The following is a 16,826-nucleotide window of genomic DNA, read 5'->3' on the forward strand; positions in this document are numbered from 1 at the left end:
CCAACAGAAGCCTGTATTGTAGGCATAACCCCAGCATCATTAAGAAGACATTCAGTATTTCAAAGGATTGGACACTTAGGTAATCAACATCAGAGCATCCCTTAGGTTTTAAAAATTAGGTCACTAAACCAGGTCACTTTAAATACAGATCAGTTTGCAATGAAAATTCTGTAGAAGTTTCAGGGGAAAATCCCATATAACTGTTGATCACAGTCATAATAGAAAAACAACAGGATTTTCCACCTATTACTGCTCCCCATAGCCTTGTTATAGTTAAATAATTTAACTAATGTAACTATTCGATGAACAGTCCTTATGTAGAAACAAAGTAACAACAGCTGGACTTAAAATTTTGCAATCTTGTTCTTCTTTTGCCCCTATAGTCATATTTCCAGTTTCAAAAAAAGAGGACACCTGTTCAGGGAGGGCAGGGAATAATATGATTGTGGGGAGGGGGCAGTGATATGCCTGTGCCCTACCTGTGCCCTTGCTTCCAAGTCAGCAGCCCTGCTGCTGCCCCTCACTCCTGACTCTCAGTACTCCACCCCCGCTGGTGCCCTCACTCCCAACCCACAGCACTCCCCCTCCCCCCCACGCTGATACCCCTCACTCCTGACCTGCAAATATAATGAGAAGGAATAGTCCCTAAAATAATTACAATACTTAGGGCCCCTCCACACCTGCAGATATAGGTACAATGGGATTCTAATGTGTGATCCATGTAATCACACATTAGATCCTATCATACCTTATTGCCAGTGCAGGGGGAAGCATGATCTGGGACTCCAGTAGTGCATGGAGCCCCCTGCAACTGGGAGACTGCAATTGTGCTTCATGACTGCTTGGATCCAGAGTCCTGCTGTTGCTGACAGCAGGTCCCAGTGCTACAGGGTGCTACCGGGACCCAGCATTCATAGCTGTGGGACTTTGGGTCCCAGCAGCCGTGGGGTGCTGCCAGGACCCAGAGTTCACAACTGCTGGGTGCTGCCAGAGCTGAGAGTCTCCTCAGTTGCAGGACTCCCAGCTCTGGCTGGCCATGGCCCTGCAGCTGGCTGGCTAGCCCTGCAGCTGGGAGCCCCAGCCCTGCAGCTGGAAGCCCAGTCAGCTGATGGGGCTCCTAGCCATAGAAACAGACCCTGCTATACATACAAATTAAAGGTGGATAGCAACCAGCTATGAAGTTAGTACACATTTTTAAGGTCTAACTTTATAGTCAGTTGGGCCTTTTTTTGGCATGACAGGTACTTTGCGTGTGTAGCTGGTCTCAGTTAATTGTACAATTAACCAGTTAATTGACTAAATACTTCTAATGTGGAGAGGGGGCCTTACTTCTCCAGATACTTTCTCTAAGTCCTGTTCACTCTGATAGCTTAGCTATGATAAGCATGAGCATGGACCACTGAGGCTGCTATTTTGTACCTAAATACTGAAAATGCACTGCACTATGTCACTGATTTGAGTAATCTGTAAACATTTTTTAATTATGCACTAAAACCTAAGCATATATACATTTTTGTTACACATAATATAAGGATCTATTCATTCATTGAAGAAATAAATGTTTAAAAGGTGTTTTTCTTTCTGCAAATTTTACCTGGTTAAAGATTAAACTAGACAAGTTTTGGTAAATTCCCTTTTATGAAAGTTAGTGATACAGAACTTTTAGGTGGTTTTTGTTTCTAACTTGCTCCTTTGGAAAATATGATTTTTAAATAAATGTAATACATGGGTGCTTTCACTTCCCATAAGATGGTGGGTAACAAATGAACACGAGGGCACCTCAAAATGTCAAGCATATGGGAAATACCTCCCCCCTCCCTCCCATAAAAGGACTTACTCAACGTAATCATTTTTCAAAACAATGTTCAAACGGGGAACTTTCACAGTTCAACTACACTGCCAAATACCATACTGCTCAGAGGATCTAAAAACCCACTGATATGTAAGTAAAGAAAAATAATTTGCTCTTTTCATTGAATAACAATACAAGTTTCCAGGAAGTTAATTTCTCCTAGTAATATACTGAATTTTCTGATGTAGGAAGGATACGTTCTTTTTGGGTGGAAAATACAAATGTGAATTGAAAGAATTCTCTTTTATAGCAAGACTTCACAAAAACAAGCTATAGTACCAGGGGATCTGTTTGTTTTGATTTCAAGAGCCATTTCATCTTTTGGCTCTAATAAACAGGTTGAAGTAAAAAAAGAAAAATTGTATAATGTTGCTTGCTGTAAAACAAAAAGTAATGTTCACTACTCTATTAGATGGAGCAGTTTTTGTAAAAGGATTTAGTCTGAACATTAGCAATACAGAAGTAAATGGTATATAAGTCTTCTTTTCAGCAATTATTTAAATATTCCAATATGCAAGTCATTGTCTAAAGCCAGTAGAGATATAACAGTATGACAAGTCTAGACAGCACAACTGTACAGTGGCAGCAAATGAGTAGCTTAGTATATCACATACATTTGTAAGCTATGAAATGATCTTCAGCTATTCTCATATTAAGTGTATTCATCCTTAAAAACAATGCAAAATGCCAAACTAGCAAAGTACATGAACATTTCTTTTTCTCCTTCTGACATGCATTTTCACTCTAAAGCTTTTCTTTTTGTAAAGTTATTTCTTCCTCTTGGCCCTCTAAATCTTTTTAGGTGGAATCTTCTAATGAAACATTAAAAGCTATTTGATCTTTCAAAAATTCTATTTAAATAGGCTGATAACTTTTAATACTTCAGTGGCAAAAAAGAAATACAGCTGTCCAGATTAAACTATTCATATTTTTCATTTAACTTAAAAAAAAAATAAAGATGACCTGAAAATCCTTGTGTACATGAATAGCAAAAGATTTAAGAAAGAAGGTGAGCTTTGGCCAACAGAAATACTAGTCTTTCACTTCTTATTCCTTGTCCCTGGGTCAGCTCCCTTTCAACTGAGAGATTAAGAACAATTATCTGAGAAACTTTAAACAGCCAAAATCTATTTCCTTTCTGATTGCAAACTGGCAGTTACATTTAGGGTTACGGTTAGTTAGTTTTTAACCACGCTGCACAAGGTCACATTACAGGAGTCAGGCAAATAGCCTGATTAAAAGGAGTGTGCTTCCAGAGTTAGAGCATAAATTGTCATATGAATTTTTGCTTATTTTTATGAGTGTTATTTTAGATGATTCAGATTTTTTTCCCGCAGCTACAATTTTTGGTTCTGTATTTGTTTTACAAGCAGTAAATAAGTTACTGGGTTTTTGAGCACCAGCATGGCTCTATGCCTTAAATCATACCTAGTCACTGTGATTGGTGTACTAGACTTCTCAAGGCACAAAACGCATCCTAAAAGAGATTCGCTGATGGATATCATCTCTCCTATTCACCCAGATCACTTTCTTTCCCTTTCACAATGACGCACCTACCCTAGGAAAACTTGAGCAATCGTTTCCATACACAAGTAATATTGCAAAGGTGTTTAACATATTTTAAAGTTGGTTGTCTTTCAAGCAGCTATGATTGAAAACTAAGCAACACATTACTATCCAACCAGACACTTCTCTATGAACAAAGACCCCCAAACCAGCAGACCTTATAATATACAAATGATACATTTCTAGTGTATTTGATACCCTATGTCCAGACATTTCCTGAAAGAAGCTACAGGATTTCTAAATGAGATACCATTCATGGTGTGCCCTGTCCTTATGGCCCCTGCTCCCCACCAACTTTGGAACACTAATGAAGACTTTCTTGAGAGAGAATTCAAGGACTTTTTTGTGCTACCTTAGTGAATTTATGAACTAATGATTTGTGAGTTCCCACTGGAAACTAACATTTAAATTTGTTTTCTTGCTGGAGTGCTTTTTGCCTATTACATATTTACTCTCATTCATCACTGTGGGGTTGCAAGTGAATGCTTGCCAGACAAATCTTAGGTATCTTAGATACCCAAAAACTAGACAACATTGGCATTGTATTTCTTAATAAAAAAGTAGAAAGGCAGATTCTGTATTATGCCTACGTTATCCTTTGACAACATATTACACAACCAATTACAGCTTTGAGAAATATTACACAACCAATAACTAGGCACACAGCGCTCTTATTATTTACTACATTACTTTAACTTACTAATCAAGCCATACTTAAGTTCCTCACCTCCTGCACATTTTTATGTGAATTTAATTACAATCTCTACTACGTTAGAGTGTAAAATACTGCTATCATACAACTGTTAAAAGGTACACATTTAAGGAGAAAATAATAAAAAAAATAATCAGGAGATTCATAATATAGAGTTCTATGGAAATATCAATTCATCTGTTCTGCACATCCCAATTATTATTATGCTTTTAATATCATACATGAAATATTTAAATCAGTAATTGAAGATTCTACAGTACATATTTCCAAGAAAGCCAAATTCCATGCCATGACTGCCCTAATTTTTGTGTTTTTAAAATTATTTTCATTCTGCAACATTCGTATTTTCTTAATATAGTGTTTTTCATTTATTTTCTAGGTTAATTTTAAGGAAAACTAGTAAAAAATAATCTACATAAATGTGCAGTCCTTAAATAAACAAGCACATGTCTTATAATTACGGTGCTTATGCTCTTTGTGTGTGCCCTTCATCTGCACAATTAATAAATATATACTTCCAAAAAGAACATGTTTTAGCTGCCCTGATGCATTGTTTCTAACATCTGAATTGGTGCGTCTATTAAAATAACTGACTGAACGGAGGGTGGATGGGGACTATCCTTGAAACTCTCTACAAAACACAATATGGATCACTGTGAGCCCGCTTCCCGTTCCCAGGCAAATCAGTCATCAGTCAAAGATTTCAAATTTCATGGGATCTACACATTCTATTTTAGGGCACAAAGGTCAATAACCTTTAATTAATATTTAATTTAATATAATGCATTAAAAATAGTCTATAGGTTTGCAGCAATAGGAAGAAGCATGTTCTAAGATAAGCCTGCCACACCCAATCTGTTTTGAAGCCACGTGCACTTTGAGCTGCTGACACACATCCATCTTGCTCCCAATGAATTCAACTTCTACGTTAACAAAATATTCAACTATATTCACTTTGAAGACAAACTTTTAGAAGGTTCATAACTTCGTAATATATTGTTGTCAAAGGCAAAAAGCTCATATTCTTCAGTCAGGTCTAATTATATGGTTACCTAGACATTCAGACAGCAAAAATATCTGATGAAAGAAAAAGTGATTAAAAGTTAAAGGAAAAATTAAAACTAAACAGATGCCATTGCTATATAATTACTATGCTCCTATCATCCGCTGTCTCTTATGTTCAAATTGTGCAAGATCCACAACTTCCCAAAATAATATATGGGCTGCCTAGGCAGTTTCTTTAGGGTATAGATAGATTACTACAGGCTCATTGCATAATAGTTACACACTGCAACTGCTGGTGAGAACACCAGTTATCCTCCCCTTTCAACTCAGGTAAAATGTTACATCTGTCCATGACTTGTCTGGTTAGTGGAAAGAATAGAAAAAATCCATTATACTAGTAAAGGTTAAAATGAACCCAAATCTGAAGCTACAACTCAAAATGTTTCTCTTGCAGCTGAGACCATCATTGTAAGAAAGTAAAATAATTACAATACTTAGGGCCCCTCCACACCTGCAGATATAGGTACAATGGGATTCTAATGTGTGATCCATGTAATCACACATTAGATCCTATCATACCTTATTGCCAGTGCAGGGGGAAGCATGATCTGGGACTCCAGTAGTGCATGGAGCCCCCTGCAACTGGGAGACTGCAATTGTGCTTCATGACTGCTTGGATCCAGAGTCCTGCTGTTGCTGACAGCAGGTCCCAGTGCTACAGGGTGCTACCGGGACCCAGCATTCATAGCTGTGGGACTTTGGGTCCCAGCAGCCGTGGGGTGCTGCCAGGACCCAGAGTTCACAACTGCTGGGTGCTGCCAGAGCTGAGAGTCTCCTCAGTTGCAGGACTCCCAGCTCTGGCTGGCCATGGCCCTGCAGCTGGCTGGCTAGCCCTGCAGCTGGAAGCCCAGTCAGCTGATGGGGCTCCTAGCCATAGAAACAGACCCTGCTATACATACAAATTAAAGGTGGATAGCAACCAGCTATGAAGTTAGTACACATTTTTAAGGTCTAACTTTATAGTCAGTTGGGCCTTTTTTTGGCATGACAGGTACTTTGCGTGTGTAGCTGGTCTCAGTTAATTGTACAATTAACCAGTTAATTGACTAAATACTTCTAATGTGGAGAGGGGGCCTTACTTCTCCAGATACTTTCTCTAAGTCCTGTTCACTCTGATAGCTTAGCTATGATAAGCATGAGCATGGACCACTGAGGCTGCTATTTTGTACCTAAATACTGAAAATGCACTGCACTATGTCACTGATTTGAGTAATCTGTAAACATTTTTTAATTATGCACTAAAACCTAAGCATATATACATTTTTGTTACACATAATATAAGGATCTATTCATTCATTGAAGAAATAAATGTTTAAAAGGTGTTTTTCTTTCTGCAAATTTTACCTGGTTAAAGATTAAACTAGACAAGTTTTGGTAAATTCCCTTTTATGAAAGTTAGTGATACAGAACTTTTAGGTGGTTTTTGTTTCTAACTTGCTCCTTTGGAAAATATGATTTTTAAATAAATGTAATACATGGGTGCTTTCACTTCCCATAAGATGGTGGGTAACAAATGAACACGAGGGCACCTCAAAATGTCAAGCATATGGGAAATACCTCCCCCCTCCCTCCCATAAAAGGACTTACTCAACGTAATCATTTTTCAAAACAATGTTCAAACGGGGAACTTTCACAGTTCAACTACACTGCCAAATACCATACTGCTCAGAGGATCTAAAAACCCACTGATATGTAAGTAAAGAAAAATAATTTGCTCTTTTCATTGAATAACAATACAAGTTTCCAGGAAGTTAATTTCTCCTAGTAATATACTGAATTTTCTGATGTAGGAAGGATACGTTCTTTTTGGGTGGAAAATACAAATGTGAATTGAAAGAATTCTCTTTTATAGCAAGACTTCACAAAAACAAGCTATAGTACCAGGGGATCTGTTTGTTTTGATTTCAAGAGCCATTTCATCTTTTGGCTCTAATAAACAGGTTGAAGTAAAAAAAGAAAAATTGTATAATGTTGCTTGCTGTAAAACAAAAAGTAATGTTCACTACTCTATTAGATGGAGCAGTTTTTGTAAAAGGATTTAGTCTGAACATTAGCAATACAGAAGTAAATGGTATATAAGTCTTCTTTTCAGCAATTATTTAAATATTCCAATATGCAAGTCATTGTCTAAAGCCAGTAGAGATATAACAGTATGACAAGTCTAGACAGCACAACTGTACAGTGGCAGCAAATGAGTAGCTTAGTATATCACATACATTTGTAAGCTATGAAATGATCTTCAGCTATTCTCATATTAAGTGTATTCATCCTTAAAAACAATGCAAAATGCCAAACTAGCAAAGTACATGAACATTTCTTTTTCTCCTTCTGACATGCATTTTCACTCTAAAGCTTTTCTTTTTGTAAAGTTATTTCTTCCTCTTGGCCCTCTAAATCTTTTTAGGTGGAATCTTCTAATGAAACATTAAAAGCTATTTGATCTTTCAAAAATTCTATTTAAATAGGCTGATAACTTTTAATACTTCAGTGGCAAAAAAGAAATACAGCTGTCCAGATTAAACTATTCATATTTTTCATTTAACTTAAAAAAAAAATAAAGATGACCTGAAAATCCTTGTGTACATGAATAGCAAAAGATTTAAGAAAGAAGGTGAGCTTTGGCCAACAGAAATACTAGTCTTTCACTTCTTATTCCTTGTCCCTGGGTCAGCTCCCTTTCAACTGAGAGATTAAGAACAATTATCTGAGAAACTTTAAACAGCCAAAATCTATTTCCTTTCTGATTGCAAACTGGCAGTTACATTTAGGGTTACGGTTAGTTAGTTTTTAACCACGCTGCACAAGGTCACATTACAGGAGTCAGGCAAATAGCCTGATTAAAAGGAGTGTGCTTCCAGAGTTAGAGCATAAATTGTCATATGAATTTTTGCTTATTTTTATGAGTGTTATTTTAGATGATTCAGATTTTTTTCCCGCAGCTACAATTTTTGGTTCTGTATTTGTTTTACAAGCAGTAAATAAGTTACTGGGTTTTTGAGCACCAGCATGGCTCTATGCCTTAAATCATACCTAGTCACTGTGATTGGTGTACTAGACTTCTCAAGGCACAAAACGCATCCTAAAAGAGATTCGCTGATGGATATCATCTCTCCTATTCACCCAGATCACTTTCTTTCCCTTTCACAATGACGCACCTACCCTAGGAAAACTTGAGCAATCGTTTCCATACACAAGTAATATTGCAAAGGTGTTTAACATATTTTAAAGTTGGTTGTCTTTCAAGCAGCTATGATTGAAAACTAAGCAACACATTACTATCCAACCAGACACTTCTCTATGAACAAAGACCCCCAAACCAGCAGACCTTATAATATACAAATGATACATTTCTAGTGTATTTGATACCCTATGTCCAGACATTTCCTGAAAGAAGCTACAGGATTTCTAAATGAGATACCATTCATGGTGTGCCCTGTCCTTATGGCCCCTGCTCCCCACCAACTTTGGAACACTAATGAAGACTTTCTTGAGAGAGAATTCAAGGACTTTTTTGTGCTACCTTAGTGAATTTATGAACTAATGATTTGTGAGTTCCCACTGGAAACTAACATTTAAATTTGTTTTCTTGCTGGAGTGCTTTTTGCCTATTACATATTTACTCTCATTCATCACTGTGGGGTTGCAAGTGAATGCTTGCCAGACAAATCTTAGGTATCTTAGATACCCAAAAACTAGACAACATTGGCATTGTATTTCTTAATAAAAAAGTAGAAAGGCAGATTCTGTATTATGCCTACGTTATCCTTTGACAACATATTACACAACCAATTACAGCTTTGAGAAATATTACACAACCAATAACTAGGCACACAGCGCTCTTATTATTTACTACATTACTTTAACTTACTAATCAAGCCATACTTAAGTTCCTCACCTCCTGCACATTTTTATGTGAATTTAATTACAATCTCTACTACGTTAGAGTGTAAAATACTGCTATCATACAACTGTTAAAAGGTACACATTTAAGGAGAAAATAATAAAAAAAATAATCAGGAGATTCATAATATAGAGTTCTATGGAAATATCAATTCATCTGTTCTGCACATCCCAATTATTATTATGCTTTTAATATCATACATGAAATATTTAAATCAGTAATTGAAGATTCTACAGTACATATTTCCAAGAAAGCCAAATTCCATGCCATGACTGCCCTAATTTTTGTGTTTTTAAAATTATTTTCATTCTGCAACATTCGTATTTTCTTAATATAGTGTTTTTCATTTATTTTCTAGGTTAATTTTAAGGAAAACTAGTAAAAAATAATCTACATAAATGTGCAGTCCTTAAATAAACAAGCACATGTCTTATAATTACGGTGCTTATGCTCTTTGTGTGTGCCCTTCATCTGCACAATTAATAAATATATACTTCCAAAAAGAACATGTTTTAGCTGCCCTGATGCATTGTTTCTAACATCTGAATTGGTGCGTCTATTAAAATAACTGACTGAACGGAGGGTGGATGGGGACTATCCTTGAAACTCTCTACAAAACACAATATGGATCACTGTGAGCCCGCTTCCCGTTCCCAGGCAAATCAGTCATCAGTCAAAGATTTCAAATTTCATGGGATCTACACATTCTATTTTAGGGCACAAAGGTCAATAACCTTTAATTAATATTTAATTTAATATAATGCATTAAAAATAGTCTATAGGTTTGCAGCAATAGGAAGAAGCATGTTCTAAGATAAGCCTGCCACACCCAATCTGTTTTGAAGCCACGTGCACTTTGAGCTGCTGACACACATCCATCTTGCTCCCAATGAATTCAACTTCTACGTTAACAAAATATTCAACTATATTCACTTTGAAGACAAACTTTTAGAAGGTTCATAACTTCGTAATATATTGTTGTCAAAGGCAAAAAGCTCATATTCTTCAGTCAGGTCTAATTATATGGTTACCTAGACATTCAGACAGCAAAAATATCTGATGAAAGAAAAAGTGATTAAAAGTTAAAGGAAAAATTAAAACTAAACAGATGCCATTGCTATATAATTACTATGCTCCTATCATCCGCTGTCTCTTATGTTCAAATTGTGCAAGATCCACAACTTCCCAAAATAATATATGGGCTGCCTAGGCAGTTTCTTTAGGGTATAGATAGATTACTACAGGCTCATTGCATAATAGTTACACACTGCAACTGCTGGTGAGAACACCAGTTATCCTCCCCTTTCAACTCAGGTAAAATGTTACATCTGTCCATGACTTGTCTGGTTAGTGGAAAGAATAGAAAAAATCCATTATACTAGTAAAGGTTAAAATGAACCCAAATCTGAAGCTACAACTCAAAATGTTTCTCTTGCAGCTGAGACCATCATTGTAAGAAAGTGACATATTATAACAATACTGAAGTAACCTGGAGTGCCTAATCAAGCTCTTTAATGAAAAAGGTCCCTTAACAATTCTCAAATTGCTAATCAACTGAGGAATACCAGCAGAAAATTTTGTGCCCAACCCTTTTCCTTTTCCTCACACGTCATCTTTTCCTGATCCTCTTTTTCCTGTCACTCTTTTAAAACTGTTTATGTTCTTCAACTAAAAATGGAATCTATTGTTCATTGCTTTTCTGCTAAAGAAATGCCACATGTACAGTATTACAATGTATAAACAAAATTTCTATACAAAACAAGTAACATTGGTCTTCCTCCTTCCAGAGTACATACATTTAAAAATACATAGATGTATATTTTCATCTGATAATCTTTCTAGAATATGAGTTTATATGTAGCTGTAGCTCAGAATATATACCATTATCTGGAGTCATCCATTCTATGACAATAGTAAAGGAGGGAATAAAATGCAAACTCAGTTATCTAGATTAGTAGGGGAGATAAATCTTTGCATCTCTTATCTCTTCTACACAAGCCAGATATACTCAAACTAAGACTCAGCTATTACATACACTAATTAATCTTTTATATATTAATTGTTCCATTGCATTCAATGGGATACATCCTTTGCTCCTGGCCCACACTGCCCCCTGCTGCCCCCCCTCCCCTGGGGAGAGTGTCATTGGCTGGATTCTGCTGTTTCAGCTAAGCACGGAGCAGAACACATCCTGTCCACAATTCCTACATCGTGCAGTGGGAGACATAGGCTGACCCTGAACAGTCTGGGTCAGCCAATCCAGGGCTGCCCTGTGCACTGTTGCCATCTGTCTCCAGGCAGAGTGGGGGACCCTGCAGAACATACTGAGATGCACAAATAGCAGCTCCCTGGTAGTGCAGTGTCAGCGCTGCAAGCTCCCTGCTCTTCGAGGGCTCATCATTTGAATGTCTGTTCAGGTATCTCTGGGTAAGATTTTCTACCAGGAAAACAATCCTGGGAGCATTCTCCCAAATCATTTGAACATGTGTTACATGACAGATTATGCTAATCCAGCTAGAATTCAGTGATTAAATTATTATTATTATTATTATTATTATGATAGTGTATGCACTAGAACTGGGGTAGGCAATTATTTTGGCTAGAGGACCACTCAGGAAGTTTTGGTGAGCTGTTGTGGGCTGGGTCAAGTCTGCGCTGTCAGCATCCCGTGGTCCTGGCCTGAGCCCCACACACCTGTCCTGCTACAAGACACAGCTCCCCACCTTCACACAGCCCCATACCATTTGCCCTGCTGAGTATGCCCTGTCCACAAGCATCCCAGGCCAGTCTCCACTGAGACCCCACCTGCTGTGTCTGTACCCCTGGCAGTGGGTGCAGGGCACATGGGCCAGGATGCCCAGGCAGAGGGACTAAGTCCAGCCACAGCAGTGACACTGGCAGCAGCAGTGAAGAAGTCACCACTGCCAGGAAGAGGAGTCCAGCCACCATGCCTCCCAGCCCCTCTGTGCACCCAGGGGTAGTGGGACCACCACATCCGAGGCTGCCCCCAAGCCTGGGCCATTCAGGGCCAAGGGACCCATCATGGGCCAGATAAAATCCTTTGGAAGGCTGGATCTGGCCTGTGAGCCATATTTGCCCACCTCTGCACTAGAGGTTAATTAAATTGTGTCTAACTTTGAATAAATCTAAAATTGAGGGAGAAGATAAGCATCTGAAATCTTCTGTGTGTTGATGGAAGGTGACTGATATAAATTTAAAAACAACTAATTCGAAATGTTTTAGTAGCTTGTTCCCTTTTTCTTCCTATATCATTTTAATCCATTTTCCAAAAGCTAAAAACGTGCTTCAATGTTGTATAGCAAACATGCCAAAAGGGGATCGATAATACCAAACAATTTATTTACCATTATATTAAAAAAATAGCAGATGCCAGAAAAACCCTAGATGGTAATGTGGGCTTGATATCAAGTTAGCAGCCCGTGTTTAACCCCTTAACCTCTCCTATACCTTAACAAGAAAATAACTTTAATTAAAACCAAAGTTGTTTGAATTAATTCCTATTTCAACACAAGTTAAGATGACACATTTCTTCTGCCATGCAGACATGACCAAATAGCTTCTATAGTTCATCTCTGCTGGCAAAGAAGCCTTTGCTTGTGGAAAAAGGAACAAACTACAGCAAGTCAACAGGGAACAGAGCTTTATATTCCAGCTGCTCTGCAGTAGCTACCTGCTCTTAACCCATGGTGAGTGAAAGCTAAATCAGGGCACTGGAGCCCTGAGCGGAATTAATCTACCAAGATTTAGATTCCACTTAGTGTAGGCTAACAGTAGGAACACGGACAGTTACCACAGAGTAGCTGATGATTTGTATAACCCTGCCCACTTCAGACTAGCTATTCTTTGTCTGAACTCAAAGATTCCAAACTAGCTGAAACATTCTCAGTTTCAAGCACAGGCAGATCCTCATTGTGATAGTCATGATTCTGAATAGCCTGAAGATTTTTGCAAGAGCTAGCAAGACAATTCTGGGGGGTATCAAACATATACATGAGACTACATGCATGCACAAATCATAGAAATGTAGGGTTGGAAGGGACCTCAGGAGGTCACCTAGTCCAACCCCCTGCTCAAAGCAGGCCCAGCCCCAACTAAATCATCCCAGCTAAGGCTTTGTCTAGCCTGGTCTTAAAAACTTACAAGGATGGAGACTCCACAACTGCTTTGGGTAACCTGTTTCAGTGCTTTACTACCCTCCTAGTGAGGAAGTATTTCCTAGTATCTAACCTAAACTTCCCTTGCTGCAACTTGGAACCATTGCTCCATGTTCTGTCATCTGCCGTCACCGAGAACAGCTCCATCCTTTCTGTAACCACTATTCAGGTAGCTGAAGGTGGCTATTACGTCCCCTTTCAGTCTCCTCTTTTCCAGACTAAATAAACCCAGTTTCCTCAGCCTCTCCTAAATCAATGTACAATATGAAGTTTCACAGGCCACTTAAGCCAACATTTTTGTACTGGCAATAACCTCAAAAGTGCTAACTCACTTAGCTCAATTTTTACACTGTAAAAACAGTGTAAAAATTGCTTTAAAAAAAGAAAAGTTGAGCTGAGCTAAGATATACTGCACTATGAAATCTCACTACATATTAACTAAGTAGAAACATAATGCAAGTAGACAAATTTTGAAGGGCAGCATTACCAAGAAAAGAGAGCAATTATTTTTTGTGGTTGACTAGGAAGACAGGAAGAAGTAAACAACATTAAGAATAATCTGACTATCAGGAATGTTCTCGTGGAACAGGTATGAGAGAGCAATGGTGGAGGCCTCACCACTTGGAATATTAGCAGTTAGAATAAACAAGGCACTACCAAATGCACCACTGAGCATGCTCTACCTTTGCAAGGATAGAGAGTAGATGATGTCATAGATCTTTTCCATTTTGTGGGTCTTGTTAAATTACTTTGATATTTACAAGCCCCCAAACAACAGATTTTGCAGATTCTGTAGGTCTCAAGGGCTGCCATGTCAGTTGGCTCTTTTAACTAATTTTTAATACATATATTCAAATCTATGTAAATATACTGTGTTGCCATTCAGTCAAAACAAATATTTTTTACATATATTACAGGTGCATTCCAAGAGCCACTGAAAAATGGATAACATGTAAGTATGCCTTGTAAATCAACTGTACTTGAACTGTTTTGAAAAGTGCTACTTCATACGAGTTTGAATTATTTCAGTTCAAACACAACTGAGTTGAGAAGATTTGTTTTCTAGAAATCAGGTTAAATTCCCACAAGGTCAATATAGGCCAGCTCAAATTCTATTTAAGTCACAAATTTCATATAACTGCTAAATCATCTTCGCTTAAAAAAATACTTCCCTGACATTCACTGAAACAAATTCAAATACTGTATGTTTTATACTTGCTTAACTTGCAGGGACTTCACATAATCATGTGTCATATAGATCCCCCTTTCCCCAGGTTGCTTTAAAAGTACTGTAGCATCAACTTTTTCTAATCTTCTATAAACTGCATTCCTCCAACCAGTGAGTTCCGCAGTTTACTAAAATGCAGCTTGGTGAGATACTATTTTCTTTTATCAAAATAGAAGAACTGAACTTACCAAAAGACTTTTAAAAGTGTTTCATCATAGGCAAGTTTCATTTCAGGTTTTAAAATATTTGCCTTTTGCGACAACAGTTGGTTGCTGCTATGGGGAAGATCCGTATCTGTGTTTATTACAAGATGTTCCCTTTTGTTTTGTTCTTATTGCTAGATCTACTGAATTTCCTGCAGAGACACCAGTTGTGATAATGGCCACTGCCATCTCAGCATCTACAAGTCTGCAGACAAACAACACCTGTGACCTGTATGAACACAAAGATACAGCAAAGATCATACTGCCTGTATTTTACAGTGTTATTTTAATTCTTGGAGTGGTTGGAAATGGACTTGCCCTCACGGTCATTTTTAAAAACAGAAAAAAGATCAACTCTACCACTTTATATTCAACAAATCTTGTCTTGTCGGACCTTCTTTTTACTACTTCTTTGCCTACAAGGATTGCATACTATGCGCTAGGATTTGACTGGCCATTTGGAGAAACATTTTGTAGACTAACTGCTCTCATATTTTACATCAACACTTATGCAGGTGTTAATTTTATGACATGTTTAAGTATTGATAGGTTTTTTGCTGTAGTCCACCCATTCCGGTACCAAAAGCTCAGAAGAGTTAAGCATGCCAAGGGCATTTGTATATTTGTCTGGTTCCTTGTATTGAGTCAAACATTTCCATTACTCCTACAGTCCATGTCAAATAAGGAACAAGACAGGATTACATGCATGGAATATCCAAACTTTGAAAAAATCCCAAATCTACCACTGATACTTCTTGCTGCCTGTTTAATAGGGTACCTCATTCCCCTTGGAATCATACTATTTTGCTATTCTCAAATTAGCTACAAACTTGTTCAAACTGCAAAAGCAAATCCATTAAGTGAAAAATCAGGGATAAACAAAAAAGCCATCAATACAATCATTTTTGTAATTGTTGTGTTTATCATCTGTTTTACCCCTTATCATGTTGCAATTATACAACACATGATTAAGAAGCTTTACACTCAAGACAAAACACCATGCAGTGATCAACAAATTTTCCAGAAGTCTCTCCATTATACTGTGTTTCTTATGAATTTTAACTGCTGCTTGGATCCTTTCATTTATTTCTTTGCATGCAAAGGATATAAGAGGAGAATAATGAAAATACTGAGACGTCAAGTTAGTGTATCAGTTTCAAGTGCTGTGAGGTCACCTCATGAAGAAAGCTCACGTGATGTGGGAGAAACACAAATGATAGTACTGCCAAAATCTTCAAATGGAAAGTTATCGGAGAAATAAAGTTCTAATGCCTTGCAACAATGTAAGTTCAAAAACACTGGACCCACATAAAATATTATTTCCTTCTCATACAACAAATTAAGTGAGATTCTCTTTCCCACCATCTCTGAAATCCAGGATACTGTTTAAACACAAAATAACCACTGTCTGACAGCAACAAAATTCTAAATTAGTAGGTTCCTAATTTTATCAGTTTGACTACCTTTCATGTTTTTCTGGGAAGTTTCCATCAGAGCACCTATGCAGTTTCCATCCTGAACATATGCATTCTTGAATTTTAATTACCAGGCAACGACCCAATTCACTTGTTTTTCTAAGAAAATAAACTAAAAAAAAGCAAGTAGCTCACAATGACTAAAAGAGAACATCTGAAAATGAGCAGACATCTGACTGATCTCTAATATTAGCATTCTTGAGTAATAAAGTATGTTGTATCTTTTCCCCTTGAGCTTTCATGCAGACTGCATAAGCAAAGGAACTAAATGTGCAAGGATTTTATAAAATATGTACAGTTTCATGAAATATTTAAAATAGTTCATGGTACTATTTTAAAATCTTTTGGACCTGGAACTAGATTGTTCATATCTAAATTTAACACAGATAACTGTGCGAAAATGCAAGTGGGAAAAAAGCTAAGATACTGTCTATCTGAAAAATTGAGGTGTAAACATATTTAAGTAATAAGCATCATTTTCTTTGCCTAACCAGATATTTATATGACCCTATTATTATAGCATCTGAGCATCTACCAGATACTAATCAATTTATCCTTCCTTTGAGGAAGGAAGTATTCTCTTTCTTTTACAAATAGGAAATGTTTCTTTCTGGATTCTGTTGTGCAGAGACCTGTATTCTAAGGGTTC

The 16,826-nt window shown here is 37.3% G+C and overlaps 2 protein-coding genes across 4 annotated transcripts in view; one reads left to right on the plus strand and one right to left on the minus strand.

Moving 5' to 3' along the window:
• Nucleotides 1-16,826, minus strand: part of UBAC2 (UBA domain containing 2) — a 199,738-nt gene that overhangs the window by 94,444 nt on the left and 88,468 nt on the right. The gene's annotated exons all lie outside the window — the stretch shown is intronic.
• The window catches only part of GPR183 (G protein-coupled receptor 183), an 11,371-nt gene continuing 1,353 nt past the window's right edge, over nucleotides 6,809-16,826 (plus strand). For 2 of the 3 annotated variants that reach the window (XM_006027408.2, XM_006027409.2), the window contains exons 1-3: nucleotides 6,809-6,887; nucleotides 14,189-14,223; nucleotides 14,841-15,985. In XM_006027408.2, the coding sequence (XP_006027470.1) occupies nucleotides 14,213-14,223; nucleotides 14,841-15,963 (1,134 nt within the window). In that variant the 5' untranslated portion in view covers nucleotides 6,809-6,887; nucleotides 14,189-14,212 and the 3' untranslated portion in view covers nucleotides 15,964-15,985. Of the gene's footprint in view, nucleotides 6,888-14,188; nucleotides 14,224-14,840; nucleotides 16,821-16,826 lie in introns of those variants that run through there. The other variant, XM_006027407.2, reaches the window with a different exon arrangement.

This window comes from Alligator sinensis, unplaced genomic scaffold (genome assembly GCF_000455745.1).
Source record: "Alligator sinensis unplaced genomic scaffold, ASM45574v1 scaffold744_1, whole genome shotgun sequence".
NCBI lineage: Eukaryota > Metazoa > Chordata > Crocodylia > Alligatoridae > Alligator > Alligator sinensis.